This window comes from Sorex fumeus, unplaced genomic scaffold, assembly GCF_029834395.1.
Source record: "Sorex fumeus unplaced genomic scaffold, SorFum_2.1 ptg000063l, whole genome shotgun sequence".
Classification (NCBI taxonomy): Eukaryota; Metazoa; Chordata; class Mammalia; order Eulipotyphla; family Soricidae; genus Sorex; species Sorex fumeus.
In genome coordinates this window covers 80,700,253-80,718,804 of record NW_026606120.1, presented here as the reverse complement: position 1 = coordinate 80,718,804, position 18,552 = coordinate 80,700,253, and the positions used below count along the sequence as shown (strand labels likewise).

General features: G+C 46.0%; 2 protein-coding genes across 2 annotated transcripts in view; one reads left to right on the top strand and one right to left on the bottom strand.

Annotated features, from left to right (window-relative positions):
• The first annotated feature begins 338 nt into the window (after window positions 1-338).
• Window positions 339-8,444, top strand: FTSJ3 (FtsJ RNA 2'-O-methyltransferase 3). Its single transcript, XM_056127455.1, has 20 exons — window positions 339-517; window positions 875-980; window positions 1,316-1,362; window positions 1,953-2,032; window positions 2,395-2,494; window positions 2,589-2,783; window positions 3,328-3,443; window positions 3,544-3,648; window positions 3,731-3,831; window positions 3,960-4,040; window positions 4,130-4,276; window positions 4,351-4,486; window positions 5,651-5,835; window positions 5,977-6,094; window positions 6,170-6,408; window positions 6,792-6,871; window positions 6,954-7,053; window positions 7,155-7,338; window positions 7,418-7,512; window positions 7,607-8,444. The coding sequence occupies exons 1-20, from the start codon at window positions 451-453 to the stop codon at window positions 7,794-7,796; spliced, it is 2,472 nt and encodes an 823-aa protein (XP_055983430.1). The 5' UTR covers window positions 339-450; the 3' UTR covers window positions 7,797-8,444.
• Window positions 8,433-18,552, bottom strand: part of DDX42 (DEAD-box helicase 42) — a 40,301-nt gene continuing 30,181 nt past the window's right edge. The window contains exons 11-18 of the mRNA XM_056127454.1: window positions 18,143-18,242; window positions 17,418-17,465; window positions 16,645-16,742; window positions 15,307-15,583; window positions 13,743-13,969; window positions 11,514-11,624; window positions 10,571-10,672; window positions 8,433-9,993 (exon numbers count right to left, since the gene is read on the bottom strand). Coding sequence (XP_055983429.1) covers window positions 9,235-9,993; window positions 10,571-10,672; window positions 11,514-11,624; window positions 13,743-13,969; window positions 15,307-15,583; window positions 16,645-16,742; window positions 17,418-17,465; window positions 18,143-18,242 — 1,722 coding nt within the window. The 3' untranslated portion in view covers window positions 8,433-9,234. The remainder of the gene's footprint in view (window positions 9,994-10,570; window positions 10,673-11,513; window positions 11,625-13,742; window positions 13,970-15,306; window positions 15,584-16,644; window positions 16,743-17,417; window positions 17,466-18,142; window positions 18,243-18,552) is intronic.

Sequence of the window (18,552 nt, the reverse complement as noted above, 5' to 3'; positions counted from 1 at the left end):
GTTCCGGGTCAATGGGCGGAGTGTGCGGAGAGTCGGGAACCGGAGGCCATGATGGTGGGGTGGTGTGGGCGATGGAAGGTTAGAAGATTTGGAGGAGGTCGAGGTCCTAGGTAGTGTTTTCTAGAAACGCAGTTTTTATTTCAAGTGCCCTCCCGCCAAGAGTCGCATTTTCTAAATGTATGAGCGCTACACCGGCGGAGTATCGAGGAACGTTGAGGCCACGCCCAAAATGGCGAAAAACGGTGCGCCGGATCGTAAGCGACGCAAGCGGAAGCGGAAGTACGTTTTCTCTCTACACGTGCCTCCCCCGGGTGGCGCTTCCTGGCTGAGTCGGGTGAGCCTACTTGGGACCGTGATTACTGCGGTCTGGAGTCGGAAAGTAGAATCTAGTGCTCGGGAAAGCGAAATTCCGTCTTCTTCTGTCTTCAGACTGAGTGACACCTCTCTGCCATGGGCAAGAAAGGCAAAGTCGGGAAGAGCCGACGGGACAAGTTTTATCACTTGGCGAAGGAGACGGGTGAGTGGTGTTCAACGTCTCCTGTGAGCACTAGTGCGCGGTTCGCCCGTCCTCCTGAGTATACAGCTCCTCCGGCTCAGAACGGGTGGTGGGTTGTTAATTTTGTTGTTGTTTTTAGTTTTGGGGCCATACCCGGCGATGCTCAGCGGTTACACCTGACTCTGCACTTAGGAATTACCCCTGGCGGTGCTCGGGGGACCATATTATGGGGTACCGGGGATCGAGCCCGGGTCGGCCGCGTGCAAGGCAAACCCCCTACCCGCCACTATCTCATCGGTCCTGGGGTGGTGGGTTTTAGGATCTCAGAAGTCCCGCTTGGAAAGGCCTTCGCAGACGTCACTGTCTTGTCGTCTCCAGGCTACCGTTCCCGCTCTGCTTTCAAACTGATACAGCTCAATCGCCGCTTTCAGTTCTTGCAGAAAGCCCGAGCCTTGCTGGACCTGTGTGCCGCGCCAGGAGGATGGTACGTGTCGGCCAGCACGGTCGCCCCACAGAGCAACTTTCTATGTTCCAGAGTCACTTTGGGGGAGAGGGAATGCCCTGCGTGTTTTCATTCCCCAGAACATAATCTGTCTGGAGCTCGGTGGTTTCCTTTCTTGGGTATAGGGAAAAGGCTTGAGATGTGTGCTCGGTGGTTTCCTTTCTTGAGTGTAGGGAAAGGGCTTGAAATGTGTGCCAGCCTGTGCCTTGGCCACTGCACTTGACAGGTGCTCCTGACATCCAGCACAGAGAGAGACCTCAGATTCTGGATGGTGAGTTGGGTGCAGGTTGTGTATTTGTTTTGTCCCTTCTTCATAGGTTGCAGGTGGCTGCCAAATTCATGCCCGTGTCCAGTCTCATTGTGGGTGAGTGACAAGTGATTCTTTATGTATTAGTGGGTGAAAATATGCAGGGATTTTAACAATAATTTGGTTTTATTTTTTTTGTTTTGGGCCACACCTGGTGACGCTGAGGGCTTGCCCCAGGTTCTGCTCAGGGATCCATCCTGGTGGGGGTCAGGGGACCAGCTCCCTGCAGAGGATCAAACCTGGGATCGCCCCTGTGCTGTGTCTCCAACTCTTGCTCTTTGTTTTTAGTTGCAGCAGTTTGTGCTAGTTTGGTTTGGTTTTGATGTTTTTGGTGTTTGGGCCACACTCAGTGGTGATTAGGGGCTATTCCTGGCTCTGCTCAGGAGTGAGCCCTGGTAGTGCTCAGGAGACCATGTGCTGAGGGGACCATATGAATGCATCCAAAGGATGCAAGGCAAGTGCCTTAATCCCTTTACTCCCTGTGTTGCATGTTGGGTTTCTGTTTTGTTTTGTTTTGGGAATGGTGTGCAGGGGATGGAAGATAGGAGCTCACACATCTTCAGCCATACCCCCACACCCTCTGTTCTACCTTGGACTCCTCCCTGTCTGAGGCAGGATTTGAAGTTCTCTGGTTTGATTTTTCCCAGGAGTGGACCTGGTTCCAATCAAGCCCCTTCCCAATGTGGTGACCCTCCAGGAAGACATCACCACAGAACGCTGTAAGCAGGTAACTGGCGCATCTCTGCCCCTCCCCATTCAGACATCCGTGTCCTCTTCTCTTCGCCCCCGTTTCCTGTTCACCGTACCTTGAGTAGCATCTGCCCAGTGCCTGGGACAGGTCCTTAGTGTTCTCAGTGTTCACTCTAGCTTTTACTGAGGAGTGAGAGGATTGGAGATCTTCAGTCCCTGACGGTGAACTTTCTGGTTGCCTGTTCGCTTCAACAAAACAGAAGTGTTTTGTTGGGCCTCAGGGATTTGGCTCAGAATGGACCCTCGGCAGCTGACTGGGTAGACAGCCACCTGAGCTGAGGCTTTTGGTCCTAGTCCTGCTTCGGTTTCTGGCGCTGTAATCCTCATCCTTCTCCACAGGCCCTGCGGAAGGAGCTGAAGACCTGGAAAGTTGATGTCGTGCTCAATGACGGGGCTCCCAATGTGGGGGCGAGCTGGGCTCACGATGCTTATTCTCAGGGTACCTGGAGTGGCGGGCTTGGAGATGAGGGTTGTAGAGGGGGCACATCCTTCCAGGCTGCAGAGCTCTGAGGCGCTCTGGCTCTTGTCCACAGCCCACTTGACACTGATGGCTCTGCGTCTGGCTTGTGAGTTTCTGGCCCGTGGTGGCTGCTTCATCACCAAGGTTTTTCGCTCACGTGACTACCAGCCCTTGCTGTGGATCTTCCAGCAGCTGTTCCACCGAGTCCAGGCCACCAAGCCCCAAGCCTCCCGCCACGAGTCTGCAGAGATCTTTGTTGTCTGCCAGGGTAAGCCTCACTTCTCTTTTCTTTACTTTATTTTTTGCTTATTGGGTCACACCCAGCAATACTTAGGGGTTACTCCTTGCTCTGAACTTAGGAATTATTCCTGGCATTGCTGGGGGGATCATACAGGATGTTGGGGATGGAACCTGGGTTGGCCATGTGTAAGGCAAATGCCGTGCCACTGACTATCACTCCAACCTACTTTTCTTAGAAAAGTTTTTCATTGAATTTTTTAACTTAAAGGCCTCCCAAGCAGTGTTCAGGGGTCTGAGAGCAGCTCTTAGCGATTCTTGCCTAACCTGGCCAGTGGTTAGGTCAGTGCAAGGGCTCTGAGGTGCTGGGGCTGACCTGGGTCACCCCGGCAGTGTTCTGGGGCACCCAGGGCTATGCCTGGTGCTGCTTGGGGGACCATGTGCTGCAGATTGAACGGGGTGGACGGTATTCAATGCATGTGCCTGCCCCCCCTCACATCCCCTTGTGCCCTTCTTTCTCTTGAGCCTCTCTCTCCCGAATGCTAATGCTCACTTTCTTCTCCATCGTGTTGTAGGATTTCTGGCTCCGGACAAGGTGGACAGTAAGTTTTTTGACCCCAAGTTTGCTTTCAAGGAGGTTGAAGTGCAGGCCAAGACGGTTACTGAGTTGGTGACTAAAAAGAAGCCAAAGGTATATCTGGGGGATATCTTGGAATACTGAGGTGTTTGGGCAGACATGTTGTCCTACAGAAGGCCCCTGATGAAATCTCATTTTTATTTCCTTTCACTAGGCTGAAGGCTACGCTGAGGGCGACCTCACTCTCTATCATCGTGTCTCAGTCACCGACTTCTTGCGAGCCACCAACCCTGTTGACTTCCTCTCCAAAGCCAGCGAGGCAAGTCCTCAAACTCAGGGATGTTGGGAGCGGGAGCTCCAGGAACGTGACCAGAGACGCTACTTTTCCTTCTCCCACACAGATCTCGCTGGATGATGAGGACCTGGCCCAGCACCCCGCCACCACTGAGGACATCCGCGCCTGCTGTCAAGACATCAAAGTGTTGGGGCGCAAGGAACTCAGGTGTGCAGAAGGCTGTGGTATTGGGTTTGAGCATTATGATGTAGCCTTGAAATCTGGGTTGTGAGTCTAAACCGGCACACCTCAAAGGGAGGGAGATGCCAACGTGAGGAACGGTACTTCTGGAACAGGTCCCTGCTGAATTGGAGAACCAAGCTTCGGCGGTACATGGCCAAGAAGTTGAAGGAACAAGCCAAGGCCCTGGACATTAGGTGAGGAGGGACCTAAACCAGGGTGGGTGTGGCCTGGACAAGGTGAGAAGCGTCTGGGTGATAAACGGCTTCGAACCATTTCCAAACAGCCTGAGCTCGGGAGAGGAAGAGGAAGATGACAACGAGAAGACCTCAGCGTCTGCCATAAGGCAGCCCTCTCAGGAGGAGGAGGAGGAGGAACAGCTGAACCAGACACTGGCTGAGATGAAGGCCCAGGAGTTGGCAGAATTAAAGAGGTGCGAGAAGGAGGGGGCATGGGGAGGGGCTTGTCAGAGCTGGGCAGGCATCAGGCCTTGACTCAATCCCTCAGGAAGAAAAAGAAACTGCTGCGTGAGCAGCGGAAGCAGCGTGAGCGGGTGGAACTGAAGATGGATCTGCCTGGTGTCTCCATCGCAGATGAGGGGGAGACTGGCATGTTTTCCCTGCGCACCATCCAGGGGCATCAGGTGAGGCGAGGCCCACTTGTGGGGTGTTGGTTTTATTTTTTCCTTTTTGGGTCACACCCGGCAATGCTCAGGGTTTACTCCTGGCTCTGTACTAGGAATTACTTCTGGCAGTGCTCAGGGGGGACCATATGGGATGCTGGTCTGGGTTGGCTGCGTGCAAGGCAAATGCCCTAGCCATTGTGCTATCGCTTCAGCCCCAAGGGTTGGTGGCTTTCTCAATGATTGTGGCTATGGTTACTGTCTTCACCCATGAAATGACTGAGTAAAGGGAGGCAGAGTGCACCTCAGATAGAAATCCGGAAGTTTGGTGTGTGATGTCATGTTGTTCTGTGTAGTTAGAATGTCAGGCTGGGGCTGCCTAGATGCAGCGGGGTACCTAGTTACCAGCAGAATTGTTCCCTCAGAGAAACCGTGTTCTTCAGCTCCTCAGACTGAGTGAGCAGCTTCTGGGATTGCACGTTGAGTGGCGCTTTCTGCCGAATAGTGGAGGAGCTCAGAGGGCATGGAATCGCCAGTGTCTTAGTCCTAGAGTCGTGACTCCACATTCATTCTTAGCCTGTTTCCTTGTGTCCAGAACAAGAGCAGTGGAATACCCTTTTCAGGCAGGAGCCCTGGATTTGGTCCATGACACCATGGTGATCCCTGGGTGTGGCTCCCCAAACCAGAACAATGGACAACCAGAACAAAACCTACCTGCTTCAATTTTTGTGAGGAATAAAAATAAAGATGGTGTAATCACATGTATATGATAAAGCACTGAAATAATAGTTGTGTCACAAACAGATTTGGAGGTTGTCTTGTTGGCTTATAATAATCCTGTTATATGTATATCTGGGTCCCTTTATTCAGTAGCAGCAGAATTCATCTCTGGAAGGCAATGAGGAACCCTCTGAGAACAGTTTTTAAGGAAAAGCCAATGTTTTTGAATGTCTTATGATCTGATACTGTGACTCTGGGATGCTTTTCATTTTTTCTGCTGTCACTAATGACAAGGCTGCCAGTGAATGGGATGTTTAAGCAGCCCTGTCTCTTCCCAGCTTGTAAAGGGAGAAGGAACCTTCTTGCCACAGTATATTTCCTGGTGTTGTTGAGGATAGTAAAAGACCTGGGAAAAAAGCAAGGTTCTCAAGAGCACCCTTGACTTGTTTCTCGGTCGTACTTCAGTTGTTCGAGAAAGTAACACAGGGGGACATGAGTGCTGCGGACACGTTTCTGTCTGATCTGCCGAGAGATGACATCTATGTATCAGATGGCGATGATGATGACGACGACACATCTCTGGATAGTGACCTGGACCCAGAGGAGCTGGCAGGAGTAAGAAAACCTCAGAGTCCAAGGAGCCAAAAGCGGTAAGAAGGTGGGAGTGCAGGGTGTGTTGCTGGAGGGAACCCCTTGGCTCCAGACTGGAACAGTGGGTGCAGGTGGTCCCAGAGGCGAGGCAGAGTATGTTCTCCGGGCACTGACCTTCCACCTACCTTCCTTGGGGTTAGTGTACAGTTTGCAGAAGCAGAAGATAAGACAGAGGAGGAAGAGGAGAATCCACTCCTGGTACCACTGGAGGAAAAGGCTGTATTGCAGGAAGAACAGGCCAGTCTGTGGTTCTCAAAGGTAAGAGGCAGGGTCCCAGGACAGGATGGGCCTTGCTGTGCCAGGAGAAGGGTGGCTGAGATTCCTCTCCCACAGGATGGCTTCATCGGGATTGAGGATGATGCTGATGAAGCCCTGGAGATCAGCCAGGCCCAGCTGCTGAATGAGAGCCGCAGGAAGGGGCAGCCACAGCCTCCACCACCTTCCCGTGTGAAATCTCAACCTCCTGTGTGCTCGGATGAGGCACCTCAGCGGGCAGAAGCTGCTGGTGACTCTGGAGGGGAAGCAGACAGCAGCTCCGACGGGGATAGCAGTAGCAGTGAGGATGAAGTGCGGTGAGTGGTTGCTGCTGATGCAGGGATGAAGCAGCAGCGTGAGGTTCTGAACCATTTCTGTAGCTGAGTTTTTGTGACTACTGTAGATAGGAAGTTTTATTAAGACACCAACAAACAATTAGTCTGGAGAAGAGGACTGGCGGTAAGGCATTAGCCTTGCTGATCCAGGTTTGATCCCCAGCACTGCATACTGTCCCTGGCAGGAGGGATCCCAGAATGCAGCCAGAAGCCAGCCCTGAACACTTCTGAATGTGATCCAAAAACAAAAGAAAGTGTGCTAAGGACAATGGTGTCAGTTCAGCCTGGGATTTCGAATGAACTAGGTCATTTTAAAGAGGGGCTGAGTGGCATAGAGATCAGTTCACTGACACCCCGTTTTACAGGCGGGAACCACCGCGCACTAAGAAGCGAGGCCGTGAGCCTACTGATGATGGGTTTGAGGTAGTGCCTATTGAGGATCCAGGTGAGCGCTCTGAGCCTGGCGGTGTGGAAGGAGGAAGCTTCAATGTCAGGAGCTGAGTTTTGGGTTTTCTCCTTCCCTCTAGTGAAGTACCGGATATTGGACCCCGAAGGTCTGGCTCTAGGTGCTGTTATCGCATCATCCAAAAAGGCCAAGAGAGACCTCATAGATAACTCCTTTAGCAGGTAAGGGGCCAGAAAGCCATGAGAAGTGGCCCAGGGTGGGGTGGGAAGTGGGCTTCTTAAAGCCTGGACTAGTCATCAGGGCTGGTGTCTTTTCTACCTAGATACACATTTAATGAGAATGAGGAGGAGCTTCCAGAATGGTTTGTACAGGAGGAAAAGCAGCACAGGATACGGCAGTTGCCTGTTGATAAAAAGGAGGTGGAGCATTACCGCAAGCGCTGGCGGGAAATCAACGCACGTCCCATCAAGAAAGTGGCTGAGGCAAAGGCCAGGAAGAAACGGAGGGTAAATAGAGGGAAGGCTGAGATTAGGGTGGTGGGGTGGGGTCAGGGCAGAGGTTAACCTGACTGAGGTCTCTGCATAGATGCTGAAGAAGCTGGAGCAAACCAAGAAGAAGGCAGAAGCTGTGGTAAACACTGTGGACATCTCTGAGCGAGAGAAAGTGGCACAACTCCGAAGGTAGTGGAGGGTGGGAGGAAGGACACCCCAAAGGCACGTGGAATTTGAAAGGGTGGCAGGAAGGCCCTAATCCCCTTCTTCTATCCATCTGTAGCCTCTACAAGAAGGCTGGACTTAAGGAGAAACGCCAAGTCACCTATGTTGTGGCCAAAAAAGGTGTGGGCCGCAAAGTACGGCGTCCAGCTGGAGTTAGAGGTCACTTCAAGGTGGTGGATTCAAGGATGAAGAAGGACCAAAGAGCACAGCAACGGAAAGAGCAAAAGAAAAAACACAAGCGGAAATGAGCAGCATTGCTGGGCCTCTGAGAGGACTGTGGTACAGGAGGATTTGATTGTGCTTAAACCAGCCCTATGTGTGCTTTGAATGTGTCAGAGGTGGTGGGCAAGCTAGAGTTCTTGTGGTGGTCCGAAGTGGCAGGGGAAATCCTCTTGTCTGGAGGCAGGTCCATTAGGCACAACTGAGCTCTCTTAGGCTTAACAGGGCTGCTTAAACTTTCCCAATCCTGAGAAATGCTGCCCAGGTGTGCATTTGGTGACATACTTAAGATTCATCATAGTTGATTTTTAATTTTTGACCATTGTGCATTCACAGCTACCATTTATGGTTGCTAAGATGTTTTTGTGGACCCCTCAAACCCACAATTTAAGAAGCCTAAACCCTTCTGTGAGAAGGTGGGGTACTGTATGACAATGTAGCAGAAAGGTCAAGCACCAGAGTGGTATTTACTGGATGTATTTTGAGGCAACTGGACTTAAAGCCTCTTCCCCATCCACTTTGTTATTACTTGAATAAAATGAGTGATATTTTCTTTATGGGAGCTTAAATTCCAAATCATGGAACATTAGAGCATTACATTATGTAGTATACTATTAACAAGTCATATTTAACTGTGTGAAGAGAAATGACAAACAATCCACAGGTCCCAGTGGTAAAACATTTACTAGAGCAAGCAGAAAGGAATGCACATCTTAAAGAAACCTTCACAAAGTCACAAAATTCAAAGTATGTATATTTCTTCTCCTTTATAAACAAGATAGAACAAAAATCATCAGCAAAAGATTTTTCTACCATCGTGGCAAGTTAAAAAAAAAACAATGAAATAGAAGACACTTAAAAAGCTGCTGTTGGGTCTTGTTTTTAATGTTAGCGAGCACTTTAGAACTGGAGCAATCCTAGAACTGTTCCCAGGATTATTTTTTTTCCCCTTCAAAAGGCTCTGGGTCTGGCAGGTGCTACCTCACGTCTCAGCTGGAGAGCGTGATGAGTTCATTTAGAAAGAAGCATCTTCCCTTTACTGCAATGTCGTTAACACCTCAACAGACTGGATTTGTGGAAACCAACTCCCACACAGCTAAGATTTTTAATCTGTGGTTGCTTGTAAGGTGACATTTTAGTAAAAAATATATGCTACATAAAATATAAACCTAGAGTGAGTTTTGTCAAAAGGCCCTTTTCTTCCAAGGTTTCCTCAATTGACCATAACTCACCCAGAACCCAAAGAAGGTTTCCAGCTCTCAACGTTTCCAAGGACCAAGCAGCTTCCCGAGAAAACATCTGGAAAATGATCCAGATGAAAAAGGTCAGGCTCCAGGCTCCAGCTAGCCACTAAGGGCAGAAGGCCTTATACCTCAGGCCCCAGCTCAGCCCTGAGACACCTAATTACCAAAATCTCTCTTAAAGTAAAATGAAAGACAATTGATTTTACCCTTTAGCACATATCCTCTAACTGTCCCATCGGCTTTTCTTGCGTTTGGGAGGCTCAGGGACAGCAAAGACATCAGCTGTCTTATCTGTCTTGCTGTCCGTCTTGTCCATCTTGCTGCTGTCCACCTTGGGGTCCATCTTGCTCTCACGATTACAACCTTCTTTCCTGCTTTCACCATTCCGACCATCATTTGTACTTCTGCTTTCCCCATGTCGGCCTCCTCCTCCTCCTCCACCTCCAGCTCCACCTCCAGCACCACCTCCACTACCTCCACCACCTCCTCCTCCACCTCCTCCTACATGCCTGTTCTCCCCATGTCGATGGCTATCAGTGTGACGGCTGCTTTCTGGGTACCGGTATCCGTCTCCATGGCGACCACCATCTCCATGACGTGGACTGTCACCATGCCGATTGCCACTTTCTCCATGACTATGACGACTGCCACCCCGGTTCTCAGTATATCGCTCTCGTTTCCCATTGCCACCCCCAATCCCTTCTCGGCTGGTAGTCCCTGAAGCTGTGTTGTTGATGCCCTGGGCTCCAGGAGAAGGGTAAGTCACTGGGGCACTGCTGAGGTTCCCGGAATTGCCAAAACTTGGGATGCCCTTGTTGGCACTGGCAACGGGGCTGTCAGGACTATTATGGCCTTGCTGGGTAGAATTAGTTGGAACAGAATTCAAGCTCCCTGCACTAGTCCATCCACTTGCCCCGGCAGCTGAGCTTCCAGCTTTCTGATTGCTTAAGCTGGCAGCAACAAAGTGACTCTTGTACTGTGACTGAAAGAAAAAAAAGTAGAGTAAGACAGTTTAAGAAACTAGAATAGTTTGCAACAGATTGACAATGATAAACCTTATGAAATAGAAATTTGGTTTCTTGGCACCATGACTATCATCCCAGTGGCCCCCAAATCCTGTGGTTTCTGTGTTCCTCCATTAATAAAATGCAGAATCTTGGTACTAACTAACTTCAGTCTGGCTAGTTAACTGGATTCTAGCAATCTTAACTCGTGGAACGTGTCTACACAGAGATGGGCCTAAAGTTCACAAAGATATGTAATTAAACTCTAACAAGAGGTCAATTATCTCATCTGGATTACAATACCCTTGAGGTGGGTAACTTTCTAGATTGTTGAGGCCAAGAGGCCGTATCACTAATCTTATGGACCCAGACTGAGGTGAATGAACTCTACACCCTGTAGGTTTTCGTGTATATTCAAAATCCAAGCAGTGACAAAGCCCTAAATCCAGCATCAAATTATTAGGCTTAGCTACTATGTTAAGGACGATAAAGTGCCCCCTCATCATTGTCCAAGAGTTACTACTGAAAGCCCTTAGCTAAGTGCTTGTGTCATACCTGGAAAGCTGCTTTCATTGCTGTCAGTCGATCTCCCATGGCTCCTGAGGAGGGCTTGTAAGCCTCATAGTTGCTCATGACATTGTTGTTACTGCCTCGGTCCTAAAATTAAAAACAAAACACAAAAATAGCCGTGTAGAAAGAATAAGTAGGAAAGTCAACTGTCACAGACCAGTTCAATTTACCCAAAGCTGAAATGGAACCTGGTTGTTTTTAGATGTTCAATGGTCACAAAGCAGTCTATCATCTGCCTAACTGCACAGGCTCTCAATCCAGGCTCTTAGGAGTCTCAGTTTCAGTGTGAACTTTGGATGCCAAGATTTTCCATCTGTATGTACTGCCACTGGTAGTAGTGAAGACTGATTACGAGTGACTGCCTAGAAAGACCCTGGCACATGTTACACAGTATTAGACTCTGCATTAGTCCTGCATCATCTCTATTGTAATGTAGGAACATACACTTGATCATGATACCAAGATAACTACTGCTCCAGAAATCTAACTGGGAGCATTCTTCCTTGGTTCAGGAAAGACATAATAAAAGAGGTCTTGCTGCCTGCTTTATAACTGCTTGCTCTCTGTTTCTTCTCTCTGACGAGATTTCCTAAAGTCTGGGAACCATCCCTGAGTATAATTATACTGATGCAGCTAACTGACAAATCAATCTCTGGCAATGTCTTCCTAGCAGCAGGTTATAGGACAATTAGCTTGAGAAGTGATGCTAATCTGGACTGATTTCTCAACGTGCATAGTAAGCTAACTACGTGTTACATAGGTGTTTCTTCAGCAAGAAGTCACAACATTTGAGAATCATTGCCATTCAGTAATGGTAATAATTCAAATCAAATTGAACACAGTATCCCTCCTTTTCTTTGGCAGGTAACAGGAGTCCAATACCCAATCCAGGACTCAGTCCTATGATCATTGTGTATTCTCAACTCACCGTGTTCTCAGAGCCCAGGCCAGGCCTCTCCCTGTAGCCTAGGCCACCTCCACCAATGTTCAGCTTTTTGCCTTTCCCTCCTTTGAAGCGGGATTTCCGAAACCAGGCATTCTGAATAAAGCACAATAAAAGGTTAAGCCAGGGGAAGAAAAGTCGGGCAGAGGAAAAGAATGAGATCAAAGAGGAAATTAAAAAAGAAAAATGTGAGGGGCTGGAGCGATAGCACAGCGGGTAGGGCGTTTGCCTTGCACGTGGCCGACCCAGGTTTGATTCCCAGCATCCCATAGGTCCCCCGAGTACCTCCAGGAGTAACTCCTGAGTGCAGAGCCAGGAATAACCCCTGTGCATCGCCAGGTGTGACCCAAAAAGCAAAATAAATAAATAAATAAAAATTAAAAAGGAAAATGTGAAGAGATTTTGGTCTCCTCTTTAACTAATGTAGTTATGTAAAGAGGAAACTTCACAGAAACAACAGATTTGCTTCCTTAGGTAACTGACAAATCTGTCAGGAGACTCAAAATTTTGGTGAGATTGGGGCTTGAGTGATAGTACAGCGGGTAGGGTGTTGCCTTGCATGCGGCCAACCTGGGTTCGATTCCCAGCATCCCCTATGGTCACCCAAGCACCGCCAGGAGTGATTCCTGAGTGCAGAGTCAGGAGTAACCCTTATGCATCGCTGGGTGTGACCCAAAAAGCAAAAAAAAAAAAAAAAAAAAAAAAAACCTGATTAAATTATTTTCTATTTCTCAAGCAATCTATAATATAGACAACTGGACATAAAAATCAAGCTTTTAAGGTTAGAAGGATAGTTCAGTAGACTAAGCACAAACTTTACAGGCCTGGGACCCAGGCCCCCTAATCAGCTCCACATATAGCTCAAAAACCAAAAATAAATATAAAAACAGCTTTTAAAGAATTGGTGGGTTCAAGAGCAAAGGAAAATGAAAACACAACTAAATAAGGTGTCAGGTGAGATTTCTTTGAAACAACTCTTAAAAGCAGACCTCCCAGGAATAGAAGCAACATATAACCCCTAAAACTAAACTTTCATTGACCTTGACTGCTGCCAGAACACTGCTTATCAGATTTATTCACATTCTCTTCATAATGCAAACCTCTGTGGAGTGATTAAAGCGTCTATGACAACTATAAGGTAAAGGTAAAGGCCCTCCCGTTGATCGTCGATTTGCTCCAGCGGGCCCAGTAACTTCTCCATTGGAGACTTTGTTGTTACTGTGTCTGGCATATCGAATGACAACTATGTTACCCCTAAAGTGAAGTACTTGAGAGGTACAGCCAATTAGGGATAGGTGCTGGTCAGGGAGGCTGATCACAAGACCATAGGAACTCTAAGGCAGCTGGAGGGAAATGCAGAAGACACAATGTACCAGTTCTAAAAATTCAGTTTAGAACTGACCAGTTATAGGGAAGAAACAGTTGTATTCTGAACTCTTGTAATTTCAGGACTATATCCATACAAAGATGACTCAGGTTTCAATTCAGTAGACTCACTGAGTTTTAAATTCTAGAGGAGGCTGTGTTCACATGTCAGATCTAAGTCTATGAACATAAATACTATGTTTAAGATAGCCTATTTAAAATACCACAATTCTACTACAACTACTACTAATAAGATAGCCTATTTTTAGGCCTGCAAAAGAGAAAACTATTTAGGAGAAGGGCAGTAGAGAGAACAGTCGTCATCTCTTAAGAGTAATTTACTCACTAATATGCTATACAGAGGGATAGACTTAGACAAGGAAAAGCTTTCAATGTTTGATGTTACCAAGAGAAAAGTTTGAGAAGACAAATCAGATGAATGTTCATGTCACGCAACACGAATCTATACCTGACGTGCAGTTAGTGCACCTCACCACCACCAAAACATCTCCCCTTACTGGTTAAAAGTTTCTGTTACCAGTTCAGATGTTTAAGTCTCTTCTCTTGTATTCTCCCCAGCTTCCCTTTGTTGTTGCTGCCATTACTGAAATTCACACATACTCCTGGCTGTAGTACTCACAACATTTTAGTTGTGGTGCTCACATATCTGGCTCAGTATGGCCTGAAGTCACTTGTGGACCAATAACAGACATTAGAATTGCCCTGCTCAAGCAACAGAACTGTTAAGATCACACTGGTCAGCGCATGCAAGCAACACCAAGGATTAAATTTGCAGCCTTATGCTCTACTCTTATAACCTAAGGTAATTGAATGTATCCAACCCCTTACCTGCATTGCCAGATCAAGAAGTTCCTTAGAAACATGCTGATTGGCCCCTTCCAAGTTCCGGACAAGGTCACCAGCAAAATTGCTATCCTTAGGGGTCAGCAAGGTATAGGCAACTCCTTTCTCTCCTGCTCGTCCCGTACGGCCAATCCTGTGAGTGTGAGTGTCAATATCTCGTGCCACATCATAGTTAATGACAGTCTTAATAGAAGGGATGTCTAGACCACGGGCTGAAAATAAAAAACAACCAAGTCCTCTTATTTTTTCGCATTGGGACTCAAAACACCAAGTAACCCTCTAGAAAATCGTGTTTTTCACTTTCTCTGACCTCCCCCATTTTTGCTGTCATTATTATTAAAACGTCCAGGGGTCACACACTTGGTTGCAGTATGTTAGAGATCACATGGGTATTAAGGCACCAAGAATCCAAATAGCACTGCTAAGACTGCAACCAGTAAAGTGCAGTTATGCCCGGGACAGAACTCTTGGGCTCAAGCCTGTAAAGAAGGCACTGAATCTACCACTAAGTCACTGAATCCAAACCTTTCTTTATATTATCTAAGTTAACCTTGGAAAACAAATGCTTTTTGCCATCAGTCACCTGTCATGGCCTGTGTCTTACCAGGGATGTATTTTAAAATTTATGGCCAGAGGGGCTGGTGCATCAAACTGCTGGAATGCATATACTTGAGCAACTGGGTTTGATGCCCAGCACTACATAATCCCTCCCATATCCCCACCCCAGTGCTGCCAGGTGTGGCCACAAAATTAAATTATGGCCAGGGATGTAGCTCAGTGGCAAAGCACATGCTTTGCATATTATGAGGCCCTCGTTTAATCTCCAGCAACTGTACCCCTTTACCTCCCCCGACCACAAAAATTATAACCAGCATCAAATATGGCTTGAAGCACAGAAATTACCTTTCTGGAAGAAAATACCAGTTTTTGAAAGTAGCTATTTAAATTCAGCTACAAAGGTAAAAAGTAGGGGCCGGAGTGACAGCACAGTGGGTAGGGTGTTTGCCTTGCATGTAGCCAACCCAGGTTAATTCCCAGTATTCCATATGGTCCCCTGAGCACTGCCAGGTGTTAATTCCTGAGTGCATGAGCCAGGAGTAACCCCTGTGCATTAAAAAAAAAATATATAGTAAAAACTATACTCCAAGTGATAGAGCACAAGATTCACATGGAGAAGGCTCTGGGTTTGAGTCCCAGGTTCACCCTTTCTCAATGAAACACCAAAAACCTGTCAAATCTGGAGTGAATTATACCAACTAATTGATATAATCTATATTTAGACACAAAATCACAGACTAAAATGTAACTGCCTCTTCAGTTTTTTCCTAGTCTCTATCACAAGAAATCTTGTTGCAGAGACAAATGAGACAAAGAAAAGTACTCAAATCTCCAAGTTGTGGTTAGTTCTGAGCTGTGGCTGCTGCATGCACTGTGCCAAGCCGGAAAGGCGTGTTGCAGCTGACCCACTCAGATACATACATCTTACATATTCACACAGATTGCCCTATGGCATAGAAACCTAAGTGCTCCAGAGAATGTCATACTCTACCTGCAACGTCTGTGGCAACCAGGACCGGAATGTCCTTTTTCTTGAAGTCTGAAATGACCTTGTTTCTTTCACTTTGATCCATGTCCCCATGGAGCAGCCCAAGGTTATGACCCTCCTGCTTAAGATTATTGGCTAGCTCTTCAGCATTGGCTTTCTTAGTCACAAAGAGGAGGACACTTCCTGAAGAGGTAAACTCCACCAGACGTCGTGTCAGCCAGTTCCATTTACTGGGCCCAGAATGGAGAATTTCCACTATTTGTGTCACATCTTCATTTGCCTGAAAACAACAGTAACAACAACAACAAAAAAACCCAGATGATTGTGACATGGCACCTGAAAAAAGACCAGACATCACATTTCTGCATGTATCAAGAAGAAACAATTCCTCTTCTTCCACTTTCCTTCAGCAAGTGAAGAGCAGCTCAAAATTCACTGCTATCTGTCCCTCCACCTCACTTAGTGTGTATATACATATGAGCAATTTGTAATCTCAACATTTTGCTATACATTTTGAAATGCCTATAAACATTATTCCCATAAAGCACCTTTTCTATCCTTACTGCTCCTTTTATAATGACGTGCACATAAATGCACTCAAAATAAAAAATAGACAAAGTTCAAATGTTAAATTCACAGTTCTTTTTATTTTTGTGCCACACCTAGTGGTGCTCAATGTGAGTGGAGATCAAATTCACATTGGCCACATGCAAATAAAGTATCTTACACTCTGTACTATTGCTCTGGCCTGGGACTTTCTATAGGAATTAATATGTAAGCAATTTCAAGAGTTCTCATGGCAGCATTAACTGAATTCCAAATCACAATTCAGAAAAGTATTCCACAGATTGTATATATAGTAAGAAGAAAAACTCTTAACTCTTTCACTAGTGTGTCTTCTAAATCACACCACTTCAGGCCGTGCCAGCCTCCAAAAATCATTGAAAATGCCAATCCCACAAAGGGACTATCCTGAAGATTTGACCACATCTCAACCGTATACATCTAGAGATGTATACTCCTAGCACTAGAGCTTTCTCACTCCGCATATTTCTCTAAAAACTGTTTTACTAAAAAAAAAAAAAAAAAAGCAATCCCATTTTGGTAGTGGTAGGGCACAACAGTGATGGAAACCGGGCCACAGTAGTGCTAGGGATTTAACTGGCATTACATGCACCTTATTCTCTCTGGAGTCTCCCTTGGTGTTTGAAGTAAAGCTGGAACTTGCTGCCTATAAATACATATATTTCTGCCCCCACTCGATAGCAAGATATTAATTTACATCTCCCTAACATGAGAAGCAACACATTGTGGATCCCACCCAGCCCTGCGTAGTTTTACCTCTCCAATATCTCCCTGCACGACTCGAATAGGATCGATCAGGATGTCTCGGGCCAATTTTTCAATTTTTTTCCGAAAAGTTGCACTGAATAAGAGAGCTAAAAGCAAAGCAGATTCTGTTAAAAATATTCCATTCTTTTTTGAATACCCAGTACGCTTCCTAATGACATTCAGAATATTCAGGCTTTAAAAATAAGCCCACCTGAACTTTAAATTTAGTTTAAAAAAAATTGGTTCTCTACAGAAAACTTATTCTATATTTAAATTTCCTATTTTTCATACTTTAAGACATGGGTTGTCAGTATGGTTCATAAAAGGGCTCTTGACATTGCTTCTACCAACTAATAAACTGGGATAAGTCATTTAATTCCTGGTCTTGTTTTTATTATCAACAAAAATAATCAAGTCATATCTGTTTATCCTAGTATCAAGTCCCGCTCAAATGAACTGTCATTTATGGTTCTCACCAGTATATATACATATATATATATGATCTAAAGAAAATTTATTTTTTTGCCTTTTGGGCCATACCTGGCAATGCACAGGGGGTTAGTCTTGGATCTGCACTCAGGAAGTACTGGTGGTGCTTGGGGGAACAAATGGGATGCCAGGGATTGAACCCAAGTCGGCCGCATTCAAGGCAACACCCTACCTACTGTACTATCACTTCAGCCCCCACATGATCATTTTTGTTGTCATAATCTTGACTGTTTTATAAAGCAGTTTCAGTGACTTAATAAAACTTTCAGAAAAAAAAAAACTTTCATACATACTCTGTCTGTCAGGACGGACATGACTTGCAATGGACCGCACCTGGTATTCTGGAAGAAATAGAAGAGTAGAATAGAATTAATAACACAACTATATAGTACAGATAGGTAATATTTTTGTTATGAGAATATAGAAACTGGAAAAATAACTGAAACTCCTCAAACCTATCATTTTGTTCTCGTTCTTGGGCCTGGCAATGTTCAGATACTATTCCTAGCAGGATGCTTGGGCAGGGCAGGGGTGGAGTGTATGCCACCCAGCAGTGCTCTCAGGTGACCATATGACACCTGGCATCAAACTTGAGTGTCTAAAGGATGTACTCCAGACTTTTGGGTGATTTCCCACCTTGGGTTTTTTTTTTGGCTTGTGTTTTAAATGGGCCAGACAATGCTGGGGGCTTGGGATCTTGTTCAGGACTCTGAACATGCCTGACATGTGCTCTACTACTTAAGTAACAACATACCCATTTCCTTCCCCATACCATTTAGTATAAGATTCAGAAACACTTTCCTTCTATCCAGCAAAGGCACTTATATAAATGTCCTCAAACCAACCAAGTCTTAACATTCTTTTCCTGAAAGAATTTCTAAAGGTTAATGTCTTATCTAGATCTCTACAGTTCCCACTCAGTATTTTTAGCTTCTCTTACACAGAAGGAAAAATAATTAGCAAGACAGAATAAACCAGTATGAGGACAGAGATAAAAAAATGGCATTCAAAGGCATACCAAATCCCATGTCAAACATTCTATCTGCTTCATCAAACACAAGGTAAGACACTCTCTGAAGATTGGTAGCTTTCTTCTTTACATGATCAATCAATCGACCCTATGAGATCCAGAAAATGAGTAAGTATAATTAAAGGCATTTAAGAACTTTCAAGGTTATAGTTGTACCATGCAACTAGTAAAAGCCCAAGTTTCATACTATAACAGCACTACCATAGTAGCCTAGAGAACAGAAATTCTCAAAACTCAAAAATGGCCAGAACTATTCTAGGGCATCTGAAATAATGTAAGAGCTTATTGGTGGAACTAAACATTTAGACTGCATTCTTCTAGGCAATTCTAGTCATGTTAAGAAATACAGATCCTCTTTCTCTCCCTTTCTCTGCTCAAGAGCTTACTCCTGGCTCTGT